Here is a 26,207-nt window from a genome sequence, read left to right on the forward strand (position 1 = left end):
TCAGGAGCTTTAACAAATATTTAAAGTACAAATATTAAAAGTAATAAAAAAATAAGCCAAATCTTTATAAACTTATCTTCTTAAAAAAAAAAAAAAAAAAAAACAAAAAAAAAAACTCAGAAGTTTGTAAAATAGTGAAAAATAATAAAAACCTATAAAATGTAAAAAAAACTTGAACGGTTTTTTTTGTTTATTTATTTTTCATTCATTTTTTTCTAATTTTTTAATTGTATTGTTGTAAAAATATGATTGCTTTAAACTTTACTTATGATTATTGTGCTCCTGTTATTCTTAAGTATTAAGTAATTAGACCAAGCTAAATAAAAAAATTTTTGTGTTTTAAAATTATTGAAGGTAATAACATATAACAATTACTAAGAAAATAAATTTTTTATGATATAGGTATTTTAAGCTTGAATATGTTTAAAAATAAATTTTATTTAGTAATAAATATGTTAAATAAATAAAAAAAAAATTGCAATTATTACAACTGTTAAAAATAATAAAGAAAAAAAAGTAAATATGTTACAGCTTCGTTGTAAAAACATAAAACTTTTTTTAAACTCTAGTTGCTATTACTAATGAAATATTAAGACTGGTAATGCGACACGAATCCGCTACCAGAATTGACCAATTCGGCCCTGAGCTCAGAAACGGTCGATCGCCAAAGATTTTTTGTTCGACTTTCAAAGTAATAGCCAAATCACATCTCGTTAGGCCTATCCTAGGAATACATGTGCTGGTCTGACATATTTTTTGTGTGGGAATGTAATCTAATTAGAATTTATCAAATCAAATCAAAACAGATCACCCAGTTTTTGTTTTGTTTATTTATGTGGAAATATGAAAATTTTAAAATAAAACATTTAAAAACTTTTTTATTTTTTTTTTTTGTAATGCTTTAAATAATTTTAAGAGTACAGTTTGTTACAAAACTTTTTTTTTCATTTTTTTTCGCAAAAAAAATTCAGTGGTTTTCATCACAGTCGCGTTTTTGTATCACCAATTTCTTTCGGAAAAAGGTTTCCATAATTTTTTTTTTTTTTTGAATTAAAATTAAACATAATCTTTTAAAAAAACTCGAGGTTTTTTAAAAATAACTAATTGTTTAATAACTTTTGATTTTTTTATTAACTTTTTTGTTTTTTGATGAAGTTTTTTAACAATTTTTTGTTTTTATATCGGCCTACTGATTTGTAAGATCGCGGGTTCGAAGCTAGCTCAAGGCCTAACAATAACTATTTTAACATTATTATTGTTATGATTAATTTTTCCTTAAATGAGAAATTGTTTAAATTAGAATAGAAGAAAGAAGAATTTTGACAACTACCAAAGCTCGTTGTATAGATCCTTTTCGGGAACTGCTGAATTCCAAAACTGACTGATCTTTTGGAACTTCTGTTTTCTATGTGGGGTAATTGTATATCTAAACAATGGGCCAGGGAAGCAGGGCAGGGAAGTAGTACACTCAGAGAAAAAATCGTTCTAAAACGAACGAAACAAGTTCAAAATTAAGAACATTCGTTGACAAAAGTCTGTTAAGTACGTTTTTTCTTAACTCGTGACCGATGGGCTTGTTTTAAGAACAGTTTTTCCAAGCACACCGTTCGTATTTTATGACCAGTTTGGTATCGATGTGTGAATCTTCTGTGCTCATTTCAAGCACTACTTGGGCTTGATTTAAGATTTTTCGTCCTCACGCTTCGAGAACGATTTGTGGTCGTTTTAATAGTTTTCAGTCTCAATTCAAGAACGGTTTGTGCTTGATCATTGGTGGGAGGAAGGTAATTTTTTATATGTTACCCCATTATTTATTTATTTTTTATTAATAAATAACTTTTTTGTTATTAATAAAAAAATATTAATAACAAAAAAACTATTATTAAAAGCCAAAAGGTTCGAAAAAACGCATAATATGCATTTTTTCATATATTTCTCTTATCGAGAAATTTTTATTATTTGATGATGCAATCTGAATATATATTTAAAACATTTCATAACAAGTTTGAGAATTACCTGTACATATGCTAATGGAACTAAACGAAAAATAAGAGTTAAAAAATAGAATACAAAAAAATGTTTTAAAAAACTTTAGAGTTTGACGGTGATCGAACTCGCACCACACGATCGCAACCGCAACATTATAGCCGCTGGGCCACTACAACTGCTTTGTAGCTTGTGGCAAATGTTGTACTTAACATTGTAGTACACACGAATTGTACCGTTTCTTTTTTCTGGAACTTAATTTAAGAACATCTTTCTCATTAATAGAACATTCGTTCATATTTTATGACCAGCCGTTCTCTTTTCAAGAACATGGTTCTCAGTTCAAGAACAAGGTTATTGTTTTAAGAACAGGTCGTTCGTTTTTCAAGAACAAAAAAGTAAGAACATGAAAAGCTTGAATTGAGTCCGGTGGTGCTGGATTTTAGAACGGCGTTTTTCTCTGAGTGTAGCCGCTGGTCAACGCGTCGAATGTCGAAATATTTATTTGATGGTATTTTCCCTACGATATATTGCTCGGAATTATTTTGAAGTTTTCCCAAAATGATAAGTATAATAATCCCCAAGTAATCCTGAAATCCTGTTCCAAATTAGTGCCGGAATAGTCTCGAAAAAATAATCCCGAAGAGATATTGTAACAGTCTTTAAATGATCTTGTAATAGTCTTGAAATTATTCTGTAACAAGCCTAAAATAGTTTCAAAATAGTCTAGAAATGGTACAGAAGCTATCCCGAAATTATACCTAAATTAATCGCAAAGTGATGCTGTAAAATGGTTGCGAAATAGTTTCAAAATGATCCTGAAGTTCTCCCCAAGTGATACTTAAAATAGTTGCGAAGTAGTTTTGAAGCTATTTCAAATTGACCCTCGAATAGTCTTGAAATCTTTCCGAAAATAATCGAGAAGTGATTCGGAAATCGCCCCAAAACTGCGCCGCTATAATTTCGAAAGTACTATTTATAAAATCATAAAGTGCTCCTGAAGTCATTCCGAAATGTTCTCGAAACAGTCCCGTAATATCCCAAAAATGGTTTAAAAATATACGTTATAATTCCAAAACAAAATTTGAACGAAGTCCATCAAGTCCCTCTTTTAACACGCTTATATTAGCTTTATTTGTATGTATGCTTCTTCGTAACTCTCTAGGCTAGGCGCGCAAAGGAGAGTTAGACACAGCTAGCGGTAATTATTGATGACTCGAGGCAGTGGTTAATTAACTCGCTACAAAACGAGTTGTGCTTAATAGTGGAGACACAAACCTCTTGGCTACGGTGCTATCAACATCAAATATCTAAGTGGATTGCTGATACTAAAACGAGACCATATTTGCGTGTTTTTTAGTTTTTTTTTTCAACCTATATTTATTTTATTATCATTATGCAAATTTATGTGTCCTAGTTGAATAAGTCCTATTTTTACTGCCAGTTTTGTTTACTTTACCGCACCGGATATGTTTATAAGTTGCTCTTTTGTTCAATCTTAATAAAACTCCCTTTTTTCCTCCGACCGTTAATGCCGAAAGTGAAATAATCTTACCATCCTACCATCCAAAAATACATCTCCCTGCACATTTAGAATGGGAATTGCCTTTCACAGAAATTTGAAATTTATAAGAAGTAAAGTTTTGGAAGTATATGAAAATTCGGATTGATAATATTTAAAATTTTACAATAACCAAAATTTGTTTATATAATTATTTTTGTATAGTTATTAAAAGCAATGGCATGCATTTATACTTATTGACTCGTTCAAACCTACTTACATATATACAAAAGTATATATTATAACCTTGCAAAAAATCGTGCGATTATGCTCCAAAGGAGAGCAGCCTGCGATTGATCTCTTTTGTCCATATTGGGGTATAATTGATCCCCTCTAGTACCTTTTGCATTTTTTTGGCATCAGTTAATTTGAAATTTATGTAGCCAATTGAAAAAAATTAACAGCAATGAAATTAATAAAATAAAGAGTTTAGATGTGATTGAATAGAATTATTTAAGCAAAAATGCGAAGCTCTATACCGAACTAAAAGGCTAGGACCATACGTTCCATTATCGTAATATTTGTTATGTTTTTATTATTCTACAACACTAATACGAAAAAATAACGAATATTGTATTAGAACGCGACGAACAGTACCCATAAGGGAATAACGGAGAGTAGAAAAGGATCTGTCCGACAGTACCCGTTGAGGTACAAAGAGGGTGCGTTGAACAGTACCCAAATGGGTAAAAAGTGGAAGTGTCGAACAGTACAAAAGGGATATGTTCAACAGTACCCGTAAGGATATGAAGAGGACCAGTGCGACACTACCCGTTCAGGCATAAACAGGTACAATTGATCACTCCATAGGACATGTTGAAACAAAAGGGATCACTCCAACCCATATAAAAAGATCAGAACTAGCTATAGTCGCATATTCCTTTGCGACTCAACCCGAATTCATTCTAGAATAATCGAATTTTTTGCAGGGAAGTGCATCTGTAAATGACTTGAATATACATATTATACAAGTAAACAAACTGTTTATATGTCCATATATATTTTTATGGAAATGCTTATCTTGTGTTGTCGTCGCGTGCAGTTTTTAACATAAGGTGAACGAAAAGGTTGGCGGCTGAATGGACTGCGAGTCACCTTCTCGTAATAACGAATACAATCAGAAAAGCACAAAAAGTACAAAACCTCAAACCCAAAAAAAAGTAAAAACAAAAACGAGTGACAAAGTGCAATACAACAGTGCGTAAATTTATGCACTCACATAAATGAACATACTTACATACACATATGTATGTATATGTGTGTGCTAACGCGCTGCTCGACTGTATATGTAGCTATTTGTATGCATTAATTCAATGCATTGAACAAATTTAAGCGCTTCCCACCTGTGACAACTTTTGTGGCTAAAAAACAAAAACCAAACAAGAAAACGAAAATAAGTAAAAAGAATTCAATAAACGCATTTGTTATGCGATTTCAATGGGTTTTCCTATTTTTGTCATTTTAAACAATTTTAAACACGCATTTTCGATGTTGATATGCAGCTGCGAATTCCAAGCGAAACAAAACTAATAATATTTATTAAGAAAATAAACAAAAGAAAAATGACAAGTTAAAAACAATAGCGATAAGAGACAAAAAGGAACATAAAAATTAATAATATAGATAAATGAACAAAAATATTGTTGAAGGTGAGATACCGCGTAGCCATCATTCTGGAAATTAAAAATTTTAAATTTTTTTTTGTAATTTTGTTGTAGCTTTGTTAATTCAATAAGTCCAATAAAAAATTTGTGAATGTAGTAATGTGAAAATTAAGCTTTTTTTTGTGCTGAAGCCATTTCTAGAGTGTTGGATACGCGCTACTGTTGCCATTAATAATATTTGGAATGTCGTGCCAATCAAGTTTGAAAATATGTCATCAATCCAATGGTAGTGGCTCTTATTAAATCACTATTTAATTAAAATTTTATAACTTAATGTGACCGTGTTTCGCGGGTGTCGTAAATAATTTCAATAGTACATACGTTTTTAAATCAATGGATCACTTGGGGATTTTGTTTAATTTAAAATGTTTTTATTGCTATTTTTATTTTCTAAGCAAATTATTGAATACTCATTACTTTGATACATTGCCCTAAATAAACTCGCGTCATAGCGTCATTGGGAATTGTTGAGCGAACGGGTGCCGAGTCGTATGTGCAACATATTGAGTGTGCAATGAAAACCTAACAAACATCGAAAAATTCCTTTAAGAAATTTATAGTACTTAAGTTTATATCCAACACAATTCTCCAATTCTTCTCCAGCCTTATTGAAGTTTTTCAAATAGTCACAGCGTCAAGGCTAAGTAATGCGTCAATAAAACAAAACAAAAATATATGTAAGGCGTGATAACCGCACTGAAAGAAAAATACTCGTAACAACCGAAATACGGGTCAATTCAACCGCAATTTCTGTCAATTTTTATCCATCGCAACAAGATGTTCAATCAACTGCGCACAAATCGTTGATTCGTAATTGACCGTTTTAGTAGTCAAATGTACAAAAAAGGTTGTTGCGACAGCTTGGTACGAAAGTACCTATGTTGCGGCATTTACGAGGCAGATGAGTTTTCGCTGAGATCTTTTCATGGCAGAAATACACTCAGAGTGCTTGCCGAACAGTGCCGAGGAGCAGCCCCGCTTAGGAAAATTTTCTTCTAATTGAAAAACCTTATTTCTAAAATTTTTATGTTGCTTTCTCCGGGGTGTGAACCCAGAGTATTCGGTGTGGTAGGCGGCGCACACTACCATCACACCACGGCGGCCGCCATATACATACGTAAATATGTGCATACATATAGTACACAGCATACATAAGTACAAAGTAGAGAGCGCAGTGAGCGTAAAATTCTCTTTGAAATTTGCTCATGTGTTGACTGTTGATCGCTGTTGAAATGATCAATGCGATCAGTTGTGTTAACAAAAAAATCAGTTAGATTAATTAGGAATCTGTCAATTTTACAGAATTTTGTTAACTTAAAAGCGACAATTTCTCTTCTGTTGAAATGACTAAACTAATTTGTTCGCTTGACAATGAACTCGGTCGAATTAATCATGATTCGATCAGTTTCATTGAATCTCCGTTAAGTCAAGAACAACAGAACCGATTTGTTCATTTTACTAGCACCATTTCTTTCAGTGCTCTGAAGAGATTTTAGGCCGAGCTTCTCTTCCAATTTGCGTCGTGCTCCTCTTGATGTTTTCCAAACGGCATCTGAAAGTCAGATGAGTTTTCACTGAGAGCTTTTCATGGCAGAAATACACTCGGAGTGCTAGCCAAATACTGCCGATGAGCGACCCCCCCCCCCCCCCCCCCCCCGCTTAGAAAAAATGGCTTCTAATTGAAAATACTTGTTTCTAAATTTTTTTTGTTACTATCACACCACAGCGGCCGCAATAGCTCTACGCAAATTCAGCGTTACTGCTTTTCTCTCTATTTATTTCCCTGATTTTTAAGGACCTGACACTATAAAATGCGAAATTATCAATACTCCGAAAAATAGAGCTAAACTTTAGAACGCATTGATTAAATAATTAAACATGATTAATTTGTGTAAATTATATATGCATTTTTTTCTTTGCTTCCTTTATTGGCCGCTTTATGAAATACATATTCCAAAGACATTGCTATGTTTTTTGGTCCAAATCAGGGGTTTTGCCCAAATATGTATATTTAATAAAGTAATAGTGAACTTGACAATTCTCTCTTTTCTGTGAGAATTCTTACGTCAAATGAGAAAAACAAATTTACAACATTGAATTAATAATGTATGTGCATCTATTCTGGAAGCGCGGAATGAATTGATGCATGCAATAGCTTATCAAAGTAGGACGGCTGGCGTCGATAACCTTCGGCGAGTCACGGGAGCTTGACCTTTCTGAAATTTTTTTGCTGGTGCCTGAATGCTTTTTCCAATACTTTTGCTCACTGACTAGCGGTCTCTTGCAAGTTGCTACTCTTCTGGTGATAGGGCCAACTGAGAAACTTCATTCTTGTGGATTAACCCTTCAACCCAAATTGTAATCAATTTACTTTCGAATCGAGTTACTTACTTACTTACTTAATTGGCGCTTAACCGTCTAAACGGTTATGGCCGTCCAACAAGGCGCGCCAGTCGCTCCTTCGCTCCGCCAACCGGCGCCAATTGGTCACACCAAGGGAGTTTAAATCGTTTTCCACCTGGTCCTTCCAACGGAGTGGGGGCCGCCCTCTACCTCTGCTTCCATAGGCGGGTTCCGATAGAAACACTTTCTTGGCCGGAGCATCATCTTTCATTCGCATAACATGGCCTAGCCAGCGCAGCCGCTGCGTTTTAATTCGCTGGACTATGTTGATGTCTGCGTATAGCTCGTACAGCTCATCATTAAATCTTCTTCGGTACTCGCCATCGCCAACGCGTAGAGGTCCATAAATCTTTCGAAGAACTTTTCTCTCGAACACTCCCAAAGCCGCTTCATCTGCTGTTGTCATGGTCCATGCTTCTGCCCCATATAGCAGGACGGGTACGATAAGTGACTTGTAGAGTATGATTTTCGTTCGCCGAAAGAGGACTTTACTTTTCAATTGCCTACCTAGTCCAAAGTAGCATTTATTGGCAAGATTGATTCTTCGCTGGATTTCAGTGCTGATGTTGTTGCTAGTATTGATGCTGGTTCCCAAATAAACGAAGTCTTTTACTATTTCGAAATTATGGCTGCCAACAGTAGCGTGGTTGCCAAGGCGCATTTGCGCTGACTCTTCGCTCGATGACAGCAGGTACTTCGTTTTGTCCTCATTCACCATCAAACCCATATTTACCACTTCTTTTTCCAGTTTGGAGTAAGCAAAGCTAACAGCGCGGGTGTTTAGGCCGATGATATCAATGTCATCAGCATATGCCAGTAATTGCACGCTTTTATAGTATATTGTTCCAGTGCGGTTAAGTTCTGCAGCTAGTATAATTTTCTCCAGCATCAAATTAAAGAAATCGCACGATAGGGGGTCACCCTGTCTGAAACCTCGTTTAGTTTCGAACGGCTCGGAGAGGTCCTTCTCAATTCTGACTGAGCTGATGGTGTTGCTCAACGTCATTTTGCACAGCCGTATAAGTTTTGCGGGGAAAACAAATTCAGACATAGCGGCATATAGGCAGCTCCTTTTCGTGCTGTCGAAGGCGGCTTTAAAGTCGACGAAGAGGTGATGTGTGTCGATTCTCTTTTCACGGGTTTTTTCCAAGATTTGGCGCATTGTGAAAATCTGGTCGATGGTAGATTTACCAGGTCTGAAGCCGCACTGATAAGGTCCAATCAGCCGGTTCACGGTGGGCTTCAATCTTTCGCACAATACACTTGAAAGGACCTTACATGCGATATTAAGAAGGCTGATTCCACGATAGTTGGTGCATTTTGCAGTATCCCCCTTCTTGTGGACTGGGCAAAGAACACTTAGATTCCAACCGTCGGGCATGCTTTCGTCCGCCCATATTTTGCTAAGAAGCTACTGCATGCGCCTTACCAACTCCTCGCCGCCGAACTTGAATAGCTCCGCAGGCAATCCATCAGCGCCCACGGCCTTGTTGTTTTTCAATCTGGTTATTGCTATTCTAACTTCGTCATAATCGGGCGGGGGGACATATATTCCATCACCATCGATTGCGGGATCGGGTTCTTCATCTCTGCGCGGTGAATTGCTGCCTCCATTTAGGAGAGCAGAGAAGTGTTCCCTCCATAATCTAAGCACTCTCTGGACATCAGTTACAAGGTCACCGTTTTCATTCCTACAGGAGTTTGCCCCGGTCTTAAAACCTTCCGTCTGTCGCCGTATTTTTTGGTAGAATTTTCGGGCGTTATTCCTGGTGGCTAGCAGCTCAAGCTCCTCGCACTCACGCCTTTCTGCTTCTGCTTTTTTCTTCCTGAAAAGGCGTCTCGCTTCCCTTTTCAACTCACGATAGCGTTCACACACTCCTCTTGTCGCGCTCGCTTTTAACGTAGCCCTGTAGGCAGCGTCTTTTCTTTCGGTTGCAACGCGGCATTCTTCATCATACCAGTTGTTTTTTCGTGGCCGCCGGTAACCAATTTTTTCCTCGGCGGCGTTACGAAGTGCTTTGGAGATATGCTCGCACTGCTCCTGTATTCCTTCAGGATGAGTTATGCCCTCAGAGAGCAGGTGTGAGAGTCGAGTTGCGAAATCATTGGCAGTCTGTTGTGATTGAAGCTTTTCGACGTCTAGCTTTCCTTGTGTTTTTTGTTCCTTGTTTTTAGCCGCCTTGAGGCGGGTGCGTATTTTGGCTGCAACGAGATAATGGTCGGAATCGATGTTAGGTCCTCGGATCGTGCGCACATCTAAACCACTGGAGGCATGCCGTCCGTCTATCACAAGGTGATCGATCTGATTGCGAGTATTTCGATCAGGAGACAGCCATGTAGCTTGATGTATCTTTTTATGCATGAACCTCGTGCTTGATATGACCATGTTTCGAGCACCGGCAAAGTCAATCAGCCTCAGTCCGTTAGGAGAAGTTTCATTGTGTAGGCTGAACTTTCCGACTGTAGGGCCAAAAACACCTTCTTTGCCCACCCTGGCGTTAAAGTCGCCAAGCACGACTTTTATATCATGACGGGGGCAGTGCTCGTATGTGCGTTCTAATTGTTCATAAAAAGTGTCTTTCACCTCATCGTCTTTCTCCTCTGTCGGCGCATGTGCGCAGATGAATGATATATTAAAAAATTTTGCTTTTATTCGGATAGCGGCGAGACGCTCGTTCACAGGCGTGAACGCCAGCACTTGGCGACAAAGTCTCTCTCCCACCACGAATCCGACGCCGAAACTGCGCTTATTCGCATGGCCACTCCAATATATGTCACAATTTTTGATCTTTTTTCTTCCTTGCTTCGTCCAACGCATTTCTTGGATGGCGGTGATGTCAGATTTTGCTTTGACGAGGACATCAACCAGCCGGGCATCTGCACCAATCCCATTCAGGGAGCGGACGTTCCAGGTGCATGCCCTCAATTCATTGTCCTTCAAACGTTTGCCATGGTCGTCATCAATAGAGAGTGTATTTATCCGAGGCTTGCTGTTATATTTCATTGGAGTATGGGTTTACGTGGCGGGTCCCAAGCCCAGCGCACAACCCGCTCAGCGGGGGTGAAAATATTACTTGGCACGTTTATATAGCGAGCCGCTTGCTCCAAGACAGACGCCCGCTTGCAGCCGCACCTAGAGGTGTACAGACGCTGCCGATGAGATCTCCCCCCGGCTAGCCCTTAAACCGATTATGTCAGAGTGGCCTAGCCAGGTTGTCACCTTCTCACATTAGCTCACCGCTAAATGGGTGTTTAGCGGCTACCCAGAGGATACTTGGCCGCAAGCGACCGGCAGTAGTGAGCTGTTTGAACCGCATGCAAAAGAATCGCTCTGGCCATTCCCAGGTGAATGGCGGTCAGAAGCTTTCCCCACTTTCGTGGACTTCTACACACGGCCCCACCCTCCTTCGAATCGAGTTATGCTATGAAAAATCTTCCATACTCGGCGCTTACCGCATGCAAAGATCCATAAAATTTTGAAACAACTCTCCCTCGGATATTCCAAAACATATATATCTATATTATTCGCCGAATAAGGATTTAAATCTCGCTGATAATTTTGATTCTCAACCAGTAAAAGTCCAGAAAATCTATATATTTTCAGGATGTTACAAATGACTTGTGTACATACCAAAATATACAGTCAGCCCACAACGAGTTAATGCACTTGCTTATGATATTTTTAAGTAAGAATTTCTACAAAAAACAAAATTCTTACTTCACTTGCCAACTCGGCCTTGTTTGATTTGCCTTGGTTTTTCGAGCTAAAATAAAATACTCGGCCTACAAAACCCCAAACTTAGATATCGCGAACTAGATTGACTTCCCCATATGTACCAATATAATTTCTAGGTTTTCCCAAGACCCCTCTGTATGAATCGTGGGACCATTAATCACTAATAACAGAATATTTATTAGTGGAACCGGGATATTTATTAGTGAAACCCTGTTTTATGAATAACTATGAAGTTTAAAATTTTTTACTTTACTCTTCGCTAATGGTCCTTCAAACCGACTCACCGGCCCGATATCAAAGTTTTACTAGATTACGTAGGGATAACTTAAGCTATGGCGATATTTTTTTCATAGGTCTTTGCATAATTCCTTGCCGGCTTATGACACATAAAGACATATATAGCTCTAATCCTCTAAAAATTAAATAACTTGAATGGAACCACTGAAAATTTGTGAAGTATAGCACTTCACAAGCATATTGGAAACAAAAATAATCATTGCAAAATTGCTCACAGAACAAGGAAGGTGTTATGATCTAAATATAATAGAATGTGGTATGTAAATTGCTGCTTATTTTCAAAAGTTCTTCATGAATACTGGTGACTGACAACCCTTGCAGAAAGATGAGTTTTAGAATTGCTGTTCCATATAATGTTTTTTGACAAAACACTTCACAGCTATATCATAAATTAACGTGAATTCAAATATTTGGCTCCTGCAACTATGAGTTTTTATTAAAGATTTATATGCAATAAGGTATTGTGTCAAAGTATTCCAACCATTTCGAGACTTTTAACATTGTCTATACGCAAAAGGTTACTCACCCCGTAACTGACCTACGCCTTCTATTAAGAAACAAACCGGCGAGCAAAAAAATACAAGTGGTCATTTTTATCAAATTTCGTATTTTTTTTGTTTTTGGAATAATGAGCTTATTCAATTATTATTAATTGGTGTTAAGCCAATTAAAAAAAAAAAAAAAATTTAGGAAATTTGATAAAAACTACCACTGCTATTTTTTGCTCGCGGTTTTATTTCTTAATAGAAGACGTAGTCAGTTATTGTTTACTAGGGAAACTGAAAATACCGGGCCATTTCGAAAACCACCATGTCATCATAGTCAGGCAATTTCGTAATGTTTTCCTAACACGTCGCATCGAGGATCGAACCACGGCACAATAGCCCAACCATTGAACTACTGTGCTGTATTTGCTTTTTTTTTGCCAATTTCAGTTTTACTCCCTTTTCCACACTCTCGCACAATTTGAGATATTCTGTCTTTACGTAAATTTGTACAAGGTGTGCTTTTCGTTATTGTTAATGTACCACTCTTCTTCACTGTAGAAGATTATTTGTGTACTATATTTAAACTTGGGCTCAGTTTTTATGTTTATTTGTTTGTATCAATTTAGTTTTTAAACGGTTTTATTTAGTTTGATTTGACAGGCAGGCCGCATGCACGGCCGTTGTGAACGAATTTTGTAATTGAAATTTAAGTAACTTCCCGATAAGCTACAAGCTTGAAACTTGGAATATAGTTCAGAACCCGATGACATTGCAATAATAAGAAAAACTAGCCGCTAGGTGGCGCAAGGATCGAGATATTCACAAAAATCGTATTTGTGGTCCGATTTGGCTCATATTTGGAACACATAATACATACAAGAATAGAAAGCGAACTATGAAAAAAGTCGCCGCTAGGTGGCGCAAAGATCGAGATATTCAAAAAATCGTATTTGTGGTCCGATTTTGATCATATTTGGAACACATAATACGTACAAGAATAGAGAGCGACCTTTGAAAAAAAATCGCCGCTAGGTGGCGCAAGGATCGATATATTCACAAAAATTTGTGGTCCGATTTGGCTCATATTTGGAACAAATATTACATACAGTCCGGTAGAAGTGACATCAAAATATTTTGGAGGTGGAGGAGGGACAAGCATACGCGGCGCAGAGTCGAGTAAAGTCTTTTGAAGGATTATGTATTGAGGACTTAGATTGTAGCAAATTGTCAGGAAAGAGTTCTTGTAATAATGAGTTACTAAGTGAACTAAATAGAATGAGAAATAATAGGCAATTAACTAAAGACTAAAAACTTGAAAATAAAACAATTAAAAACAAATTTTTAAGTTAAACGGTTTTATTGAAAACAATACTTACATAAAGTAATAATAATACTAAAAGCTAGAAACTAATTAGGTAGGTCCTAGGTACTAGTCGTCACACTCCTCATCAATCTAGGGCGTTGATCAGACAATTAAATAAAAGCGTTGGACGCGTCAAATTTCTATTGATAGTCATAAGTAAGACCAACTGAACCTTAATCAGGTTATGCTACGCCTTACATTTTTAGAAATTTCACGCGCCCAACGCTTTTATTTAATTGTCTGATCAACGCCCTAGATTAATGAGGAGTGTGACGACTAGTACCTAGGACCTACCTAATTAGTTTCTAGCTTTTAGTATTATTATTACTTTATGTAAGTATTGTTTTCAATAAAACCGTTTAACTTAAAAAATTTTTTTTAAATTATTTTATTCTGTTCTTTAATATCGACCTTTAAAACAAAATCTGAACAACACCCTTTTTAGTTTGAGTTCAGTTTGGAATTGAAGTTCAGAAATTTACAGTTGAAGCTCAGATTTTCCAGTTTAATTTGCAATTGAAGTTCAGATAACTATCATTTCAAAATTTTATTATTGAACTTAAATTGAAAAATACGAACTTCAATTTAAATTTTCTGAACTTCAGTTGAAAATTCTGAACTTCAATTGTAATTTTCTGAACTTCAATTAAATTTTCTGAACTACAAATAGATTCTGAAATTCAATTGTTATTTTCTGAACTTCATTTGTAATTTTCTGAACTTCAGTTGAAATATCTGAACTTCAATTATAATTTTCTGAGCTTCAATTGAAAAATCTGAACCTCAATTGCAACTTTCTCAACTAAATCTAAGAAAGGTGTAACTTTGTAACTAAGCTGTGCATAACAATCTCAAAAACGTTCTTGAAAATATTCGAAAATTGGAAAAATTTTACTAAAATTTCGAACATTTAATTTGCAGTTCTATGAATTTTTTTGAGTCGCACAATCAATTTAATATATCGTCGGTACAATGCCAAAGTTACGAATGTGCAATTTTTGTTTTAACGAAATATTATATATGTCAAATTTTGCAAAGTCAAAACAACAAATGTGCATTTTTTTGAAAAAAAAAATTAAAAAATCATTTTTCAATTAACATTACTTAGTGGTTTACAAAAGTAAACATTCCAATAGTGGTTGAAAAATACAAAATTAAATCTCTATTAATTAAATCTATATTTTTAACAATGTTTTGCGCGTTTTTCTCAAAACATCAAATATGCACATTCGTGACTTTGGCATTGGACCGACGATATGTTGTTTTCCTTTCTGGAAATGTCGCCCTGTGGGTTCTTCTTAGCTCTCTCGGAAGTTTGCGTGCTTCTTTCACAAAATATTTTCCACTGAGTTTCATCACCTACAATTAGACCCAATTTACATAGCGCCAGATAACCTAATTGAAAAGTTAAAATAAAATAGTGCAACATGAGGGCAACATTTTTCCCAGAAAAGAAAACAGCATTAGTCTCACAAAGTACAAGTTATAAGTCCCACAAAGTATTTATAACGAAATTTGGATTGTTTTTTGACAATTTGTTTTGGAAGGAAGTTTTTGATTAGTTTTAGAGTTTTAGAGAAAAAATCTAAAACCCCCTTTGAAACAAATTGTCAAAAATCAGTGCAAGTTTGGAGAGACCTATAAAGCTGCATACCCAACTTCGAAAAATATTCTCGAATATTCGATTTTTTCTAAAATGTTCTTGAAATTGGTTGCATGCTTCCAGTTGCAAAAATCGTCGATGTTTTTTCTAAAATATCAAAAGTAAAAAATCAAGAATCCAATTTGCGAAATTTGTTTAAAAAAATCCACTGCTATTTTTCTATTTGCTGATGTAAATATTTTATTGTTTTCATATTTTTCACTTTCAATAAGACAAGTAGACAGACGTTCTTAAAATTTATGAGTCTATAAATTAATCAAATCGCCGTTGCTTAAGCTGAACACAATAAAATGCCACTTAAAACTATGACAACTATTAGATTAGTGCTTAAATATGTTGAAATTTAAATTCTAACAAATCTAAATTACAAATTTTATCTTTAAGCAACAAGCAGCTTTAATGTGCGCTTTGTAAGCAACTAAAATCGCATAAAACATAAAAATAAAAAAATTGAAAAAAAAAAACAAAAAGTCATAGCGAATGTGGAAAAAATGTTGCCGCATTTGTAAGTCGCGCTCATCAGTCAAAATTAAACAAGCAAAACGTCTAATCACTAGCGTGCAACAACAACAACATACAAATACAACAAACAAAAGCTTTTTTACTGCAAGCAATGCAACAAAGAATGGAAGGGATACATAGTAGTTCATGCAAATATTTGTATGTATGTATGTATGAATGCAAGTATGTATGCGTGTGCAGCTTCCCTGCAAAAAATGCGATTAGTCTAGGATGAATCCGGGATTAGTCGCAAAGGAGTATGCGACCAATGCCAGTTTTGATCTCTTTATATGGATTGGAGTGATCCCTTTTGTTTGAGCATGTCCTATGGAGAGATCAATTGTAACTGTTTATGCCTGAACGGGTAGTGTTGGACTGGTCCTCTTTATACCCCTACGGGTACTTCGGACAGATCCTTTTTGTACTGTTCGATACTTCTTCTTTGTATCCCTTTGGATACTGTTCGATGCGTCCCCTTTGAACCCCTACGGGTACTGTCAGACAGATTCGCTTGCTCGCCTATGGGTACTATCGGACAATTCCTCTTTCTACTCGTACGGGAATTCTTACAGATGTTGCAGTTTTTTTTAAATTTAATACAATATTCTAAATTTTTTCGTATTGGTTTTTGTACAATAATAAAAAAAACAAGTAAGGAAGGCTAAGTTCGGGTGTAACCGATCATTACATACTCAGCTGAGAGCTTTGGAGACTTATGGCATCAAAAGTATTCTAGAACAACTAAATGAAAAAGGGCGGAGCCACGCCCATTTTGAAAATTTCCTTTATTTTGGCATTTTGTTGCACCATATCATTACTGGAGTCGAATATTGACATAATTTACTTTTATACTGTAAAGATTTTAAATTTTTTGTTAAAATTTGACTTAAAAGATTTTTTTTTTTTAAGTGGGCGTGTTCGTCGTCCGATTTTGCTAATTTTTATTTAGCACACATATAGTTATAGGAGTAACGTGCGTGCCAAATTTCATCATCATATCTTCAACGACTCACAAATTACAGCTTGCAAAACTTTTAAATTACCTTCTTTTAAAAGGGGTGGTGCCACGCCCATTGGCCAAATATTTACTAATTTTCGATTTAGTGTCATAAGGTCAACGCACCTACCAAGTTTCATCGCTTTATCCGTCTTTGGTAATGAATTATCGCACTTTTTTGTTTTTCGAAATTTTCGATATCGAAAAAGTGGGCGTGGTTGTAGTCCGATTTCGCTCATTTTAAATAGCTATTTGAGATGAGCGCCCAGGAACCGACATACCAAATTTCATCAAGATACCTCAAAATTTACTCAAGTTATCGTGTTTACAGACAGACGGACGGACATGGCTAATTGAATTTCTTTTTTCACCCAGATCATTTTGATATATAGAAGTCTATATCTATCTCGATTAGTTTATGCCGTTACGGATTACCGTTATGCGAACAAAGTTTATATACTCTGTGAGCTCTACTCAGCTGAGTATAAAAAAAAATTACGATAGTGGAGCACATGGTCCTTGTATTTTAGGTTCTGTATAGAGCTCCGTATTTTTCTTAAATAATTCTTTGCAATCATATTTAAGATTTTTATTTTATTCATTTCGTTGCTGTTTGTTTTCTATTATTTTTTTTTCGATGACTACATAAATTTCAAACCGACTGATGCCAAATATACCCAATAAGGACTAGAGGGGACAATTATACCCCAATGTAGACAAAAGAGTTCAATCGCAGACCCTCTCCTTAGGGATTAATCGCACGATTTTTTGCAGGGTTATGTATGATTATGTTATGTGCATGAAAATGTCATGTAATACTTAGAAACTAAAAATACATACTTACATATATTCATATATATACTTGCTCACAGATGTACATACAAACCAACTTACACATTAAAAACTTAAAAAGCTTTACAATTTTGTTAGGAAATATAAAATTAAAGAAAAGCGCACGCTAAAGAGAAAAATGCAAATATAAAGAGCACAAAAATAACACACATTTTAAGAGTGTAATGTTAATTATTAAAAGAGAAAGTTATATTGTTAGCAAAAGCTTTCAAAGCTTTTATTACTCAATATGCAGATATTTGATTCTATTTAGTAGTTTTTCATTCATGTCATTTCTTCTATTCAAATTGTTTTCAAATATTCATGTGCGCGCGCCAAAACAGCTTTGGAAAACACAGTACATATCTTGTACTGTGCTCTACTCTATACTATATACAACAACAAAAGCAATAGAAATATAAACACTATCTGATAATACAAGCCATTTGATGTACATATGTAGTGCTCATACATAAATCGCAAGAAAGTTCATTGACATTTTTGTATACTTGTCATTTCACAAATAAACATTAAATACACATTTACATATCTACATAAACCATACGCTAGTTTATTTATGTATTGACTCATAGTATCTGTTTGCATATTTAAATATTTAAACGTAAGGTTGGTTCTAAGTAGTCAGCCTATGCGTTCCAAGTTGCCGATTGATGAAATGATTAATTCTTAAATTTATGTATTAGATGTATTGTAGTGCAAAGGTGATCGCAGGTTTTGTTGTCTGGGGTCTAGTAGAATACAAATTCAAAAAATAGACAGTTGATTTGTGCATTTTCTTGATAGGTTAGGTTAGGTTGAACTGGCCGGTCCATGAGGACCTCACATAGACTGATTGAGTCCGTAGTGTTACCAGAAGTTCGTTTTAACGACCAAACTAAAAGACCCTATCAAAAACCAGGACCAATGTTATAAAATAACTCCGTCCTCTTGGCAAATACTAGAAGCTTCCTAGGACTTAAGCTACTTGCTGCTTCTAGATCTGACAGCTGTATCACTCCTAATAGCTGGAGTCTTAGCCTGACAAGTGCGGGGCACGAGCGCAGAACATGCTCGATCGTTTCCTCCTCCAACCCGCACTTACTACATCTGCTATCACTGACCAAGCCTAATTTAAAGGCATGTGACGCCAGAAGGCAGTGTCCAGTCAGAATACCCGTCATGAATCTACAGTCCTCTCTTTTTAATGATAGCAGAAACTTTTTTAGTCTAAGGTTGTAAGACCTACACATAATCTTCGACACTTTACAATCCTGCGCTTGAACTCACGCCTTTCCCGCTTGGTCGATCATGTGCACGCCTCGCCTTCGCTTAATCTCGCCCAGTCTAATTGGGACGTCTACGGAGCAAGCTTCAAGGAATGCGCCCTCGTAGCTAGTTCATCAGCTTTTTCATTCCCATCTATTTCCATATGCCCTGGGACCCAACATAGATAAATGCTTCTCCCTGTCCCGATTCTCTCCAGAGACTGCTTTTACTCTAACACGCATTTAGATGCTGTGCTATGCGAGATTATTACCTTAATTGCTGCTTGACTGTCAATATAAAAGTTAACACGGTTCATTTTCTTGATAAAACACCAAATATGTCTACCTGACCGGAAAGCCTGAAATCATGCAATACTCTGCAAAAATTCAGGCTTCAATTCTATTTTTCCATTTCTGGAGCATATGTTCTACTTACTTCAGGCCAAGACTGCCAGCTACTTTATCAGAACTTCTATTAAAATAGTCAGGCATCATCAAAGGCCTTAGATGTTGTTGTTGTTGTTGTAGCAATAAAGACCATCCTTAAGGGTTTTGGGGAGTGCTATCGTTGTTGATGGTCCTTTGCCGGATATACATCCGGTAAATTCTGGTAACAACCACCATTAAGGTACAAGCCCGGCCATCTCGGGAACGATATAATATGAGCACATGGAACCTTCTGTGCCATCCCATCACTCACCTCCCCAGTTCCCTGAGAAACTTGGATTCCCCAGAGCTTCGACTGCTGAATTAACAGGATTCGCTCCTGTTAGGCGAGGTTGAAAACTACTTTGGAGAAGCTATAAGTTACGTTGGCAACCCTTTGAAAGGATTGCGCTGTGCATCCCCTTAAATCATTTGGGCATTTTAGTCACTTCTTACGACAAACATACCTACCGCGGTTATATTCTTAGCACCCTAACCCGCCAGATACTTATTACTAACGTAACTGACAGATGTTGTCCGACACGAAAATTTGCTCGCCTTCATTTAATAAACTGTCATCTTTCCCTTCTCATCCCATCTTTACAAAAATATTTTTTCTTTCTTGTACCCTTTCTTCTATTCCCCGCCTGAACAGTTTTTGGCAGATAAGAATCCAGCACCTTAGCGCACCCTACCGCGGCTGCTGCGGAAACAATTTTATTAAATCAGTTAAACTTTCAGGGCTGTGGATTTTAATCGTCTCTTATGACAATCATGCCTGGCGCGGGAATAATTCAAGTCCCTTACAGCGCTCTTTATTTCTTACACCTTTTCATCCTTTTTCTCTTCCTCTTCACTTCCTGTTTCTCTCTAGCTTCGGCCTTGTGACAAGGTTAGGTTAAGTTGAGTTGATGTAAATGGGAGCTTCCCACACTTTCACTTTGAAAAAAATTTTCATTGTGAATTCATTTATTTCCTTCAATGCCGCCAAGTTCAGGGACCCAGCAAAGCGCGACATTTAGGTGTCTTTTGAACGCTAACTTTATAACGGTGGATGCTAATGCCTTTAACGCGGCCTGGCTATCCTCCCTGTATGACATCGACCTCCACCTGGGAGAAACTTCATGAGTCAGGAAGTCGGTACGACTAATTTATCTGCAGATATTTTGAGTATATTCCAGCTCTAGATAGGTAGATTGCTATGCTCGTAGCATTGTCTTGGCACTCCTCGGTCAAAGTGTATGATTTCTGTCGAACGCTAGGTCAGTTAATATTCCGTTTAACCGTCTTGCTAAGTCATCTAATACCTTCACGTTCCCGTATTTGGTTGATGTCCATACAGTGGGTTCTCTTGGTCGCAGTTCCCTTTTAGCGGTCAATTCTTGCAGGAACTTTTGTTAGAGAATCAAGTAAAAAATTACGTTTAACCCTTCCTGAGGTAAGCCGCTCTCTGCGCTACTCACTAGCTTTTGCACCTTCCCTACTCACTGTTTCTTTCCCTTATATCACGCCTTTCACCAGAGAAGAACTCCATGTGTTAGAATTGGTCGGATGACAGTAGCCAGTTCATCCCAAAAACTAAGGTATAGTATGCTGCCAGAGCTTTCTTTCATCTCACCTCAATGTTCATTTTCCACCTTAACTTGAGTTCGAGAATCATGCCAAGATATTTGATTCAGAATAAGAATTGAAGTTTTGTTTTTATAGTATCTACGCTATCCCGTTTTGATCTGTCAAACGCGACATGCAGCAAAGAACCATTGCCAAGAACTCGCTAATCGTATGCCGGTATTTACCTATGATCATTAAGTCGTTGACGAGTGCGTTTGCCCTCGTTCCCTCTGCCCTGAAGTTTCATGGAATTTCATTAACTACCAGTATCTATAGAAGAGAAGATAGCAGGTCATCTTGTGGGGCGCCTCTGGTGGCCATTTTACACCCTACTCCCAAGCATAGAATCGATCCATGCAACTTCAAAATCTTGGGTTCCATGTCGTATAAGTGCACGACAGATGCCCACTGTTTGAACGTTTTTAAAGGCACACTCAAATGTCTATGCAGTTCAGTGACTTCTTGATGACGCTGACTTCATCGTGAAGGGCACTCTTAACTGATTTGCCTTTCCTGTATGCATGTTGCGCTGCGTTCATCCTGCAGGAGTATGTGTTATATGGAGGTTAATAAGTATCTTCGGTGTTTTAAGGATAAAGAAAAAGAGGCTTATTGGCCGGTTGTCTTTGGCTTCCGAATAACCTAGTTTCCTTGTTTTAGGAACGAACACCACTCGTACACTTCTCCGGGGTTCAGGAATATAACAATCTTGTATAAACTTTGGAAAGATACCATGTAGATGGGCTATCAATTTGTCGCTCGCGGTCTGAAATTCCATCCCGCCCCACCGATTTGAAAGGTTCGTATGATTTGAAAGCATAGTGATGCTCCTCGTATCCGCGCACCCCGGAAAATGTGTCTCCGTCAAGGCCTCCGAAATTTCATCACTTGAAACGACCTTGAGGCATCACGCTTCTTTATGCTGCTTAGGGTTACGTTTGATCCAGATATTATTTTGCGATACCTCACTTGTTGTATGCAGGCACTGTATGTTGACATGATTCCTTTCTTTAAAACTGCATCTGTAGGCATCCCAGTCCGCTTCAAGTTATGTTTACCTCAGAGCCAAGGAACTTGAAATATCTCCGAAATGATCGCTGAAACAACCCTCAAAAAAAAAAAAACCCTGAAAAGAAAATAAGAAATAGTCCATAAATGATTTCAAGAAAGGTCTCTAAACGGCCCATAACCGTTCCGAATAGTCTCGCATTCAAGTATTTTAAAATTAAATTAATTTTCACGAAAGATCTTTGCAAAAGGTTCAGTTCAATTTCACATTAAATATTTGTGGTAAACCAATTTTAGTGGAGCTTCCTAGGTATATACTAGTTATGACGATTACCTGAATTTTTTGCCACCCACGATTTTCGAGATTTGAAAGTTCAATCCTAGGATTCCGAAATTTAGCCAGTACATTTTAATGTATATTTTATGGCGTTTTTGGTTTTACAGAATTCTTGATTGCGTCGGCCGATTTTGTTCATTTTGGCACATTTAACATCAGTTAACTTCTTGTCTTTTTATAATTTCATAATGACTTACTGTCAAAAATACAAAACACGAAAGCATTTTCCCGGGATTTTCGGGACTTCAGAAAAAATTCCGGGCTACCGGGATCCCGCAGATCGTCACTCCTTATATTTTCTATTAAATTTAAGGTAACCCAGTTGCGTTCAAATTTATGTTCACTTTCCTTTATTCAGCCTATGTCGTATTTTACGGGGAAATGCGGCAAAATACACATACATATGAATATAAATACCTACATTAGTTTTGCAATCTATTATCTAATTATTTAATTTACGAATGTGCGAATACCTGCTCGTCGATCTTTTTGGCTTCTATTTATCTTGTTGCTATTCTAAAGCTAAAATCGCCACCAACCCATTTATTCTATACTTATTTATGTGTTTACCTTTTATTTTAATGTTAGCGCTGGTGCTTAAAGAAAAAAAAACCTTTTTAAAGCTTTGACACAGTTTTTGAGGAAATACAACCAAAAAGAACCCGCTTGTAGAGGAAGTAGTGTGGCTTCATTTTTAGTTGAATTTACCGCAGCCAAGTTAGCATAAGCGTATAAACACTCATACTTACTTCGTTACACTAGCTTTACTTAGTCCCATTCTATTCTTATACTGTTTTTTTTTTTTTTGTAAAGTCAGGCTATACAAACAATCGATGACAATTGTTTTTAAGTATTATTAGTTTTGGTGCGCATAAAATAACAATAAAACTACATTCATACTTGCATACAAACCAAAATATTTACGGACGTGCTTAAAATTAATTTAAAATAAAGTAGGTTTATGAAAATTTAGAAAATCGGATGTCAAACGTACCCACATAACAAATACTGCACTGGCAAATCGAGCAGACGTTTTCCTTTGCTAACATTGGTTTGCGGGATTCAAGGGGTTATGCAGCGCAATTTATATGCCTATCAGAGCTCAATTTTAATACATTTTGACATAAGCTGGGGCGTTTTGGCAACAAATTCTGAAATAGCGCGTTCTTTGACTAAATTCTGAGATAGAGCTTTTTACGAAAATGAAATGGTATATAAACTTTGTCACGAATCTCAAAATTGTAAGTCCTCAAAGGAAAAAGTATAAACCCACCAATAAGTACACCGAAATGATCAGAATGACGAGCTGAGTTGTTTTAGCCATGTCTGCCTAACCGTCTGTCTGTATGTTTGAACTCAAAGTAGTTGCTGTTGTTGTAGAGGTGGTTCTCAGACTCAAAGTAGTCCCTCAATTTAGTGAGCTGGTATATTCGGGTGTTCGATTTATCATTTGTCGGAACCGACCGGCTCGGATCACTCTAGCATATACCCCCCATACAACCGATTTTCCAAAAAAGAGGGTTTGTGCCATTTATTCCTCACTTTAACAGCTAAAAGTTTGAAATTTCACAGGCAAACATTGTTGTCTGAAAACATTTAAGATCGGTCGCGTATATAAAATACATCTCATACAACTGATTGTTAAGATTTTATGAATTTTTGAAATTTCAACACATTACAGTTCAGCTCCATTCATGAAAGGTATGAGGTCAAAAATATTTCCGCCCTTACTCTTTTGTATAACTTTCTAAAATTGGGCGATATTTACACGTTTTCTGAGCTAGGGCGTTTTTGAAAAACAGCATCCAGGATAGGGTGATATTCCACTGAATAGTCGAAATACCTGTGACGAATTCTGTTTCTTTAGCAAGCGAGGCTCTTGTGATCCCAAGTTTCTCATGGCGCGGGGATGGAGCAGGGGGAGAGCTAGAAGGTTAATGTGGTCATATAAAATCGTTGCCGAGATGGTCGTACTGGTACCTTAATGGTGATTGTTACCTAAATATTCTGGATCTATATCCGGCAAAGGACCACAAACATCGATAATACTCCTCAAAACCTTCGGGAAGTGTTTTAATCGCTGCAACAAAAACACCATTGATTTTCTTAAAAATTTTGAAAGGAGTTTAGATCTATTTCTTACGTATTTATATTTTATTTATTTATTTATTAAGTCTATGGTTTAGAAACCTTACAGACTAAGACGTACATAGGTTATTAATTTTATTAAAAATAGTACATACAAAGTTTTTCTTTAAATTCATTGCGATTTCCAAACATATATAAATTTATTTCTCTACATAACAAATTAAATTCCGATAGCAGTCTGATAATTGGTTCATTTTGAGCATACCTGGTTTTGCAGAGGTCAATAGCCAATAAATCATGATGTCGCAAGTTTCTAGCTGGAACATTGAGTTTAATACAACGCAATAAGAACGGACAATCACTAGTCCCATTGAGAATATCTCGAATAAAAACTAAGCCAGATATCAATCGCCTACTGCAAGAGTATGCAGACTGATCAGTCTAAACCTTTATACTGGATTATTAAACCTAAAACTGGATAATGCGAATTTTAGGAGCTTTTTTTGTATACGTTCAAGTCTATTGGAATGCACTTCATAATACGGATTCCAGATTATAGAAGCATATTCCAATTTGGACCTTACAAATGTACTAAACAATAATTTTTTAGTATAAGGATCCTTAAATTCTGAAATATTTCGTCTAATAAAAGCTAGAGAGGAATATGCTTTAGATATACGGTCTTTGATTTTATAACTAGAACTGAGAACAGAGCCAGAAATAGAGTACGAAGATATGAGTGGCAATCTAATTTTGTTGAAGGTGACCGAGTAGCATTTTTCGATATTGATCATTAGCATATTTCGATCACACCATTCCTGGAATTTGTTAATCTCATTTTGCATAATTTCAATATCAGAGCAGCTTGCTATTTTTTTAAAAATGTTTAAATCATCGGCATAAAGTAGATGTTCACACAAGGAAAAATACTCTGAGCAACCGTTGATGAAAATAACAAAAAAATAGAGGACCAAGGATACTACCTTGAGGAACCCCAGGGGTAGCTCTATATGAAAATTATTTTACGCCATCAACAACAACATAGTTAATTCTATCTATTAGATATGATTTGACCCATGACAAGAAAGCATAATGAAAGCCAAAATTGAGACACTCTATCAAAAGCTTTTGACAAATCAGTATAGATTTTATCTACCTGAAAGCCATCTAAAAAGGCTGAAATGCAAAAATTAGAGAAAACAGTTAGATTAGTGACCGTAGATCTGCCCGGTATAAAACCATGTTGAGTATACGAAATATAGGGCTTGATAGCAAAAGATATTTTAGAGCTAATGATTTTTTCAAATAATTTAGCAATATTAGTAATTTTAGAGATAGGACGATAGTTGAAACCAGATTCTTACTCCCACTCTTAAAAACTGGAGTAACAGAAGTCACTTTCAATTCATCCAAAAAATAACCTGACCTAAGAAACAAATTCAACAACAAAACTAGCGGATACACTATAGATGACGTGCATTGTTTGAGAAAAAAAAGAGATATTATGAGCATTTAATTGCTTGGATCATTTTAGGTCATTTCGAGCAAGTAAACAAATTTTTAGTTATTTTCGCAAAAGCAAACAATGACAAGGACATAAATAATATATCTGCTAAATATTTATTCGACATTTTTTATATTTGATATTGAATACTTAAACAATTTTATATATATATATCTATTTTTTTTTTTTTTTCAAATAACTAATGTGCTTCTTTCCTCCGTATCATTTTAGCTCAAATTGAAATAATTCCATGCAAAGTGTGTGGTGACAAATCATCTGGTGTACATTATGGCGTTATAACATGTGAGGGATGTAAAGGTTTTTTTCGTCGTTCACAAAGTTCTGTGGTAAATTATCAATGTCCACGCAATAAACAATGTGTTGTCGATCGTGTTAATCGTAATCGGTGTCAATACTGTAGACTGCAAAAGTGCCTAAAATTGGGAATGAGTCGTGATGGTGAGTATTTGAAAGATAG

The 26,207-nt window shown here is 36.2% G+C and overlaps 1 protein-coding gene across 5 annotated transcripts in view; it reads left to right on the forward strand.

Moving 5' to 3' along the window:
• Window positions 1-26,207, forward strand: part of Hr3 (Hormone receptor 3) — a 263,144-nt gene that overhangs the window by 213,825 nt on the left and 23,112 nt on the right. For all 5 annotated transcript variants that reach the window (XM_067774875.1, XM_067774876.1, XM_067774878.1 and 2 more), the window contains one exon: window positions 25,961-26,188. In XM_067774875.1, coding sequence (XP_067630976.1) covers window positions 25,961-26,188 — 228 coding nt within the window. The remainder of the gene's footprint in view (window positions 1-25,960; window positions 26,189-26,207) is intronic.

This window comes from Eurosta solidaginis, chromosome 3, assembly GCF_040869045.1.
Source record: "Eurosta solidaginis isolate ZX-2024a chromosome 3, ASM4086904v1, whole genome shotgun sequence".
Classification (NCBI taxonomy): Eukaryota; Metazoa; Arthropoda; class Insecta; order Diptera; family Tephritidae; genus Eurosta; species Eurosta solidaginis.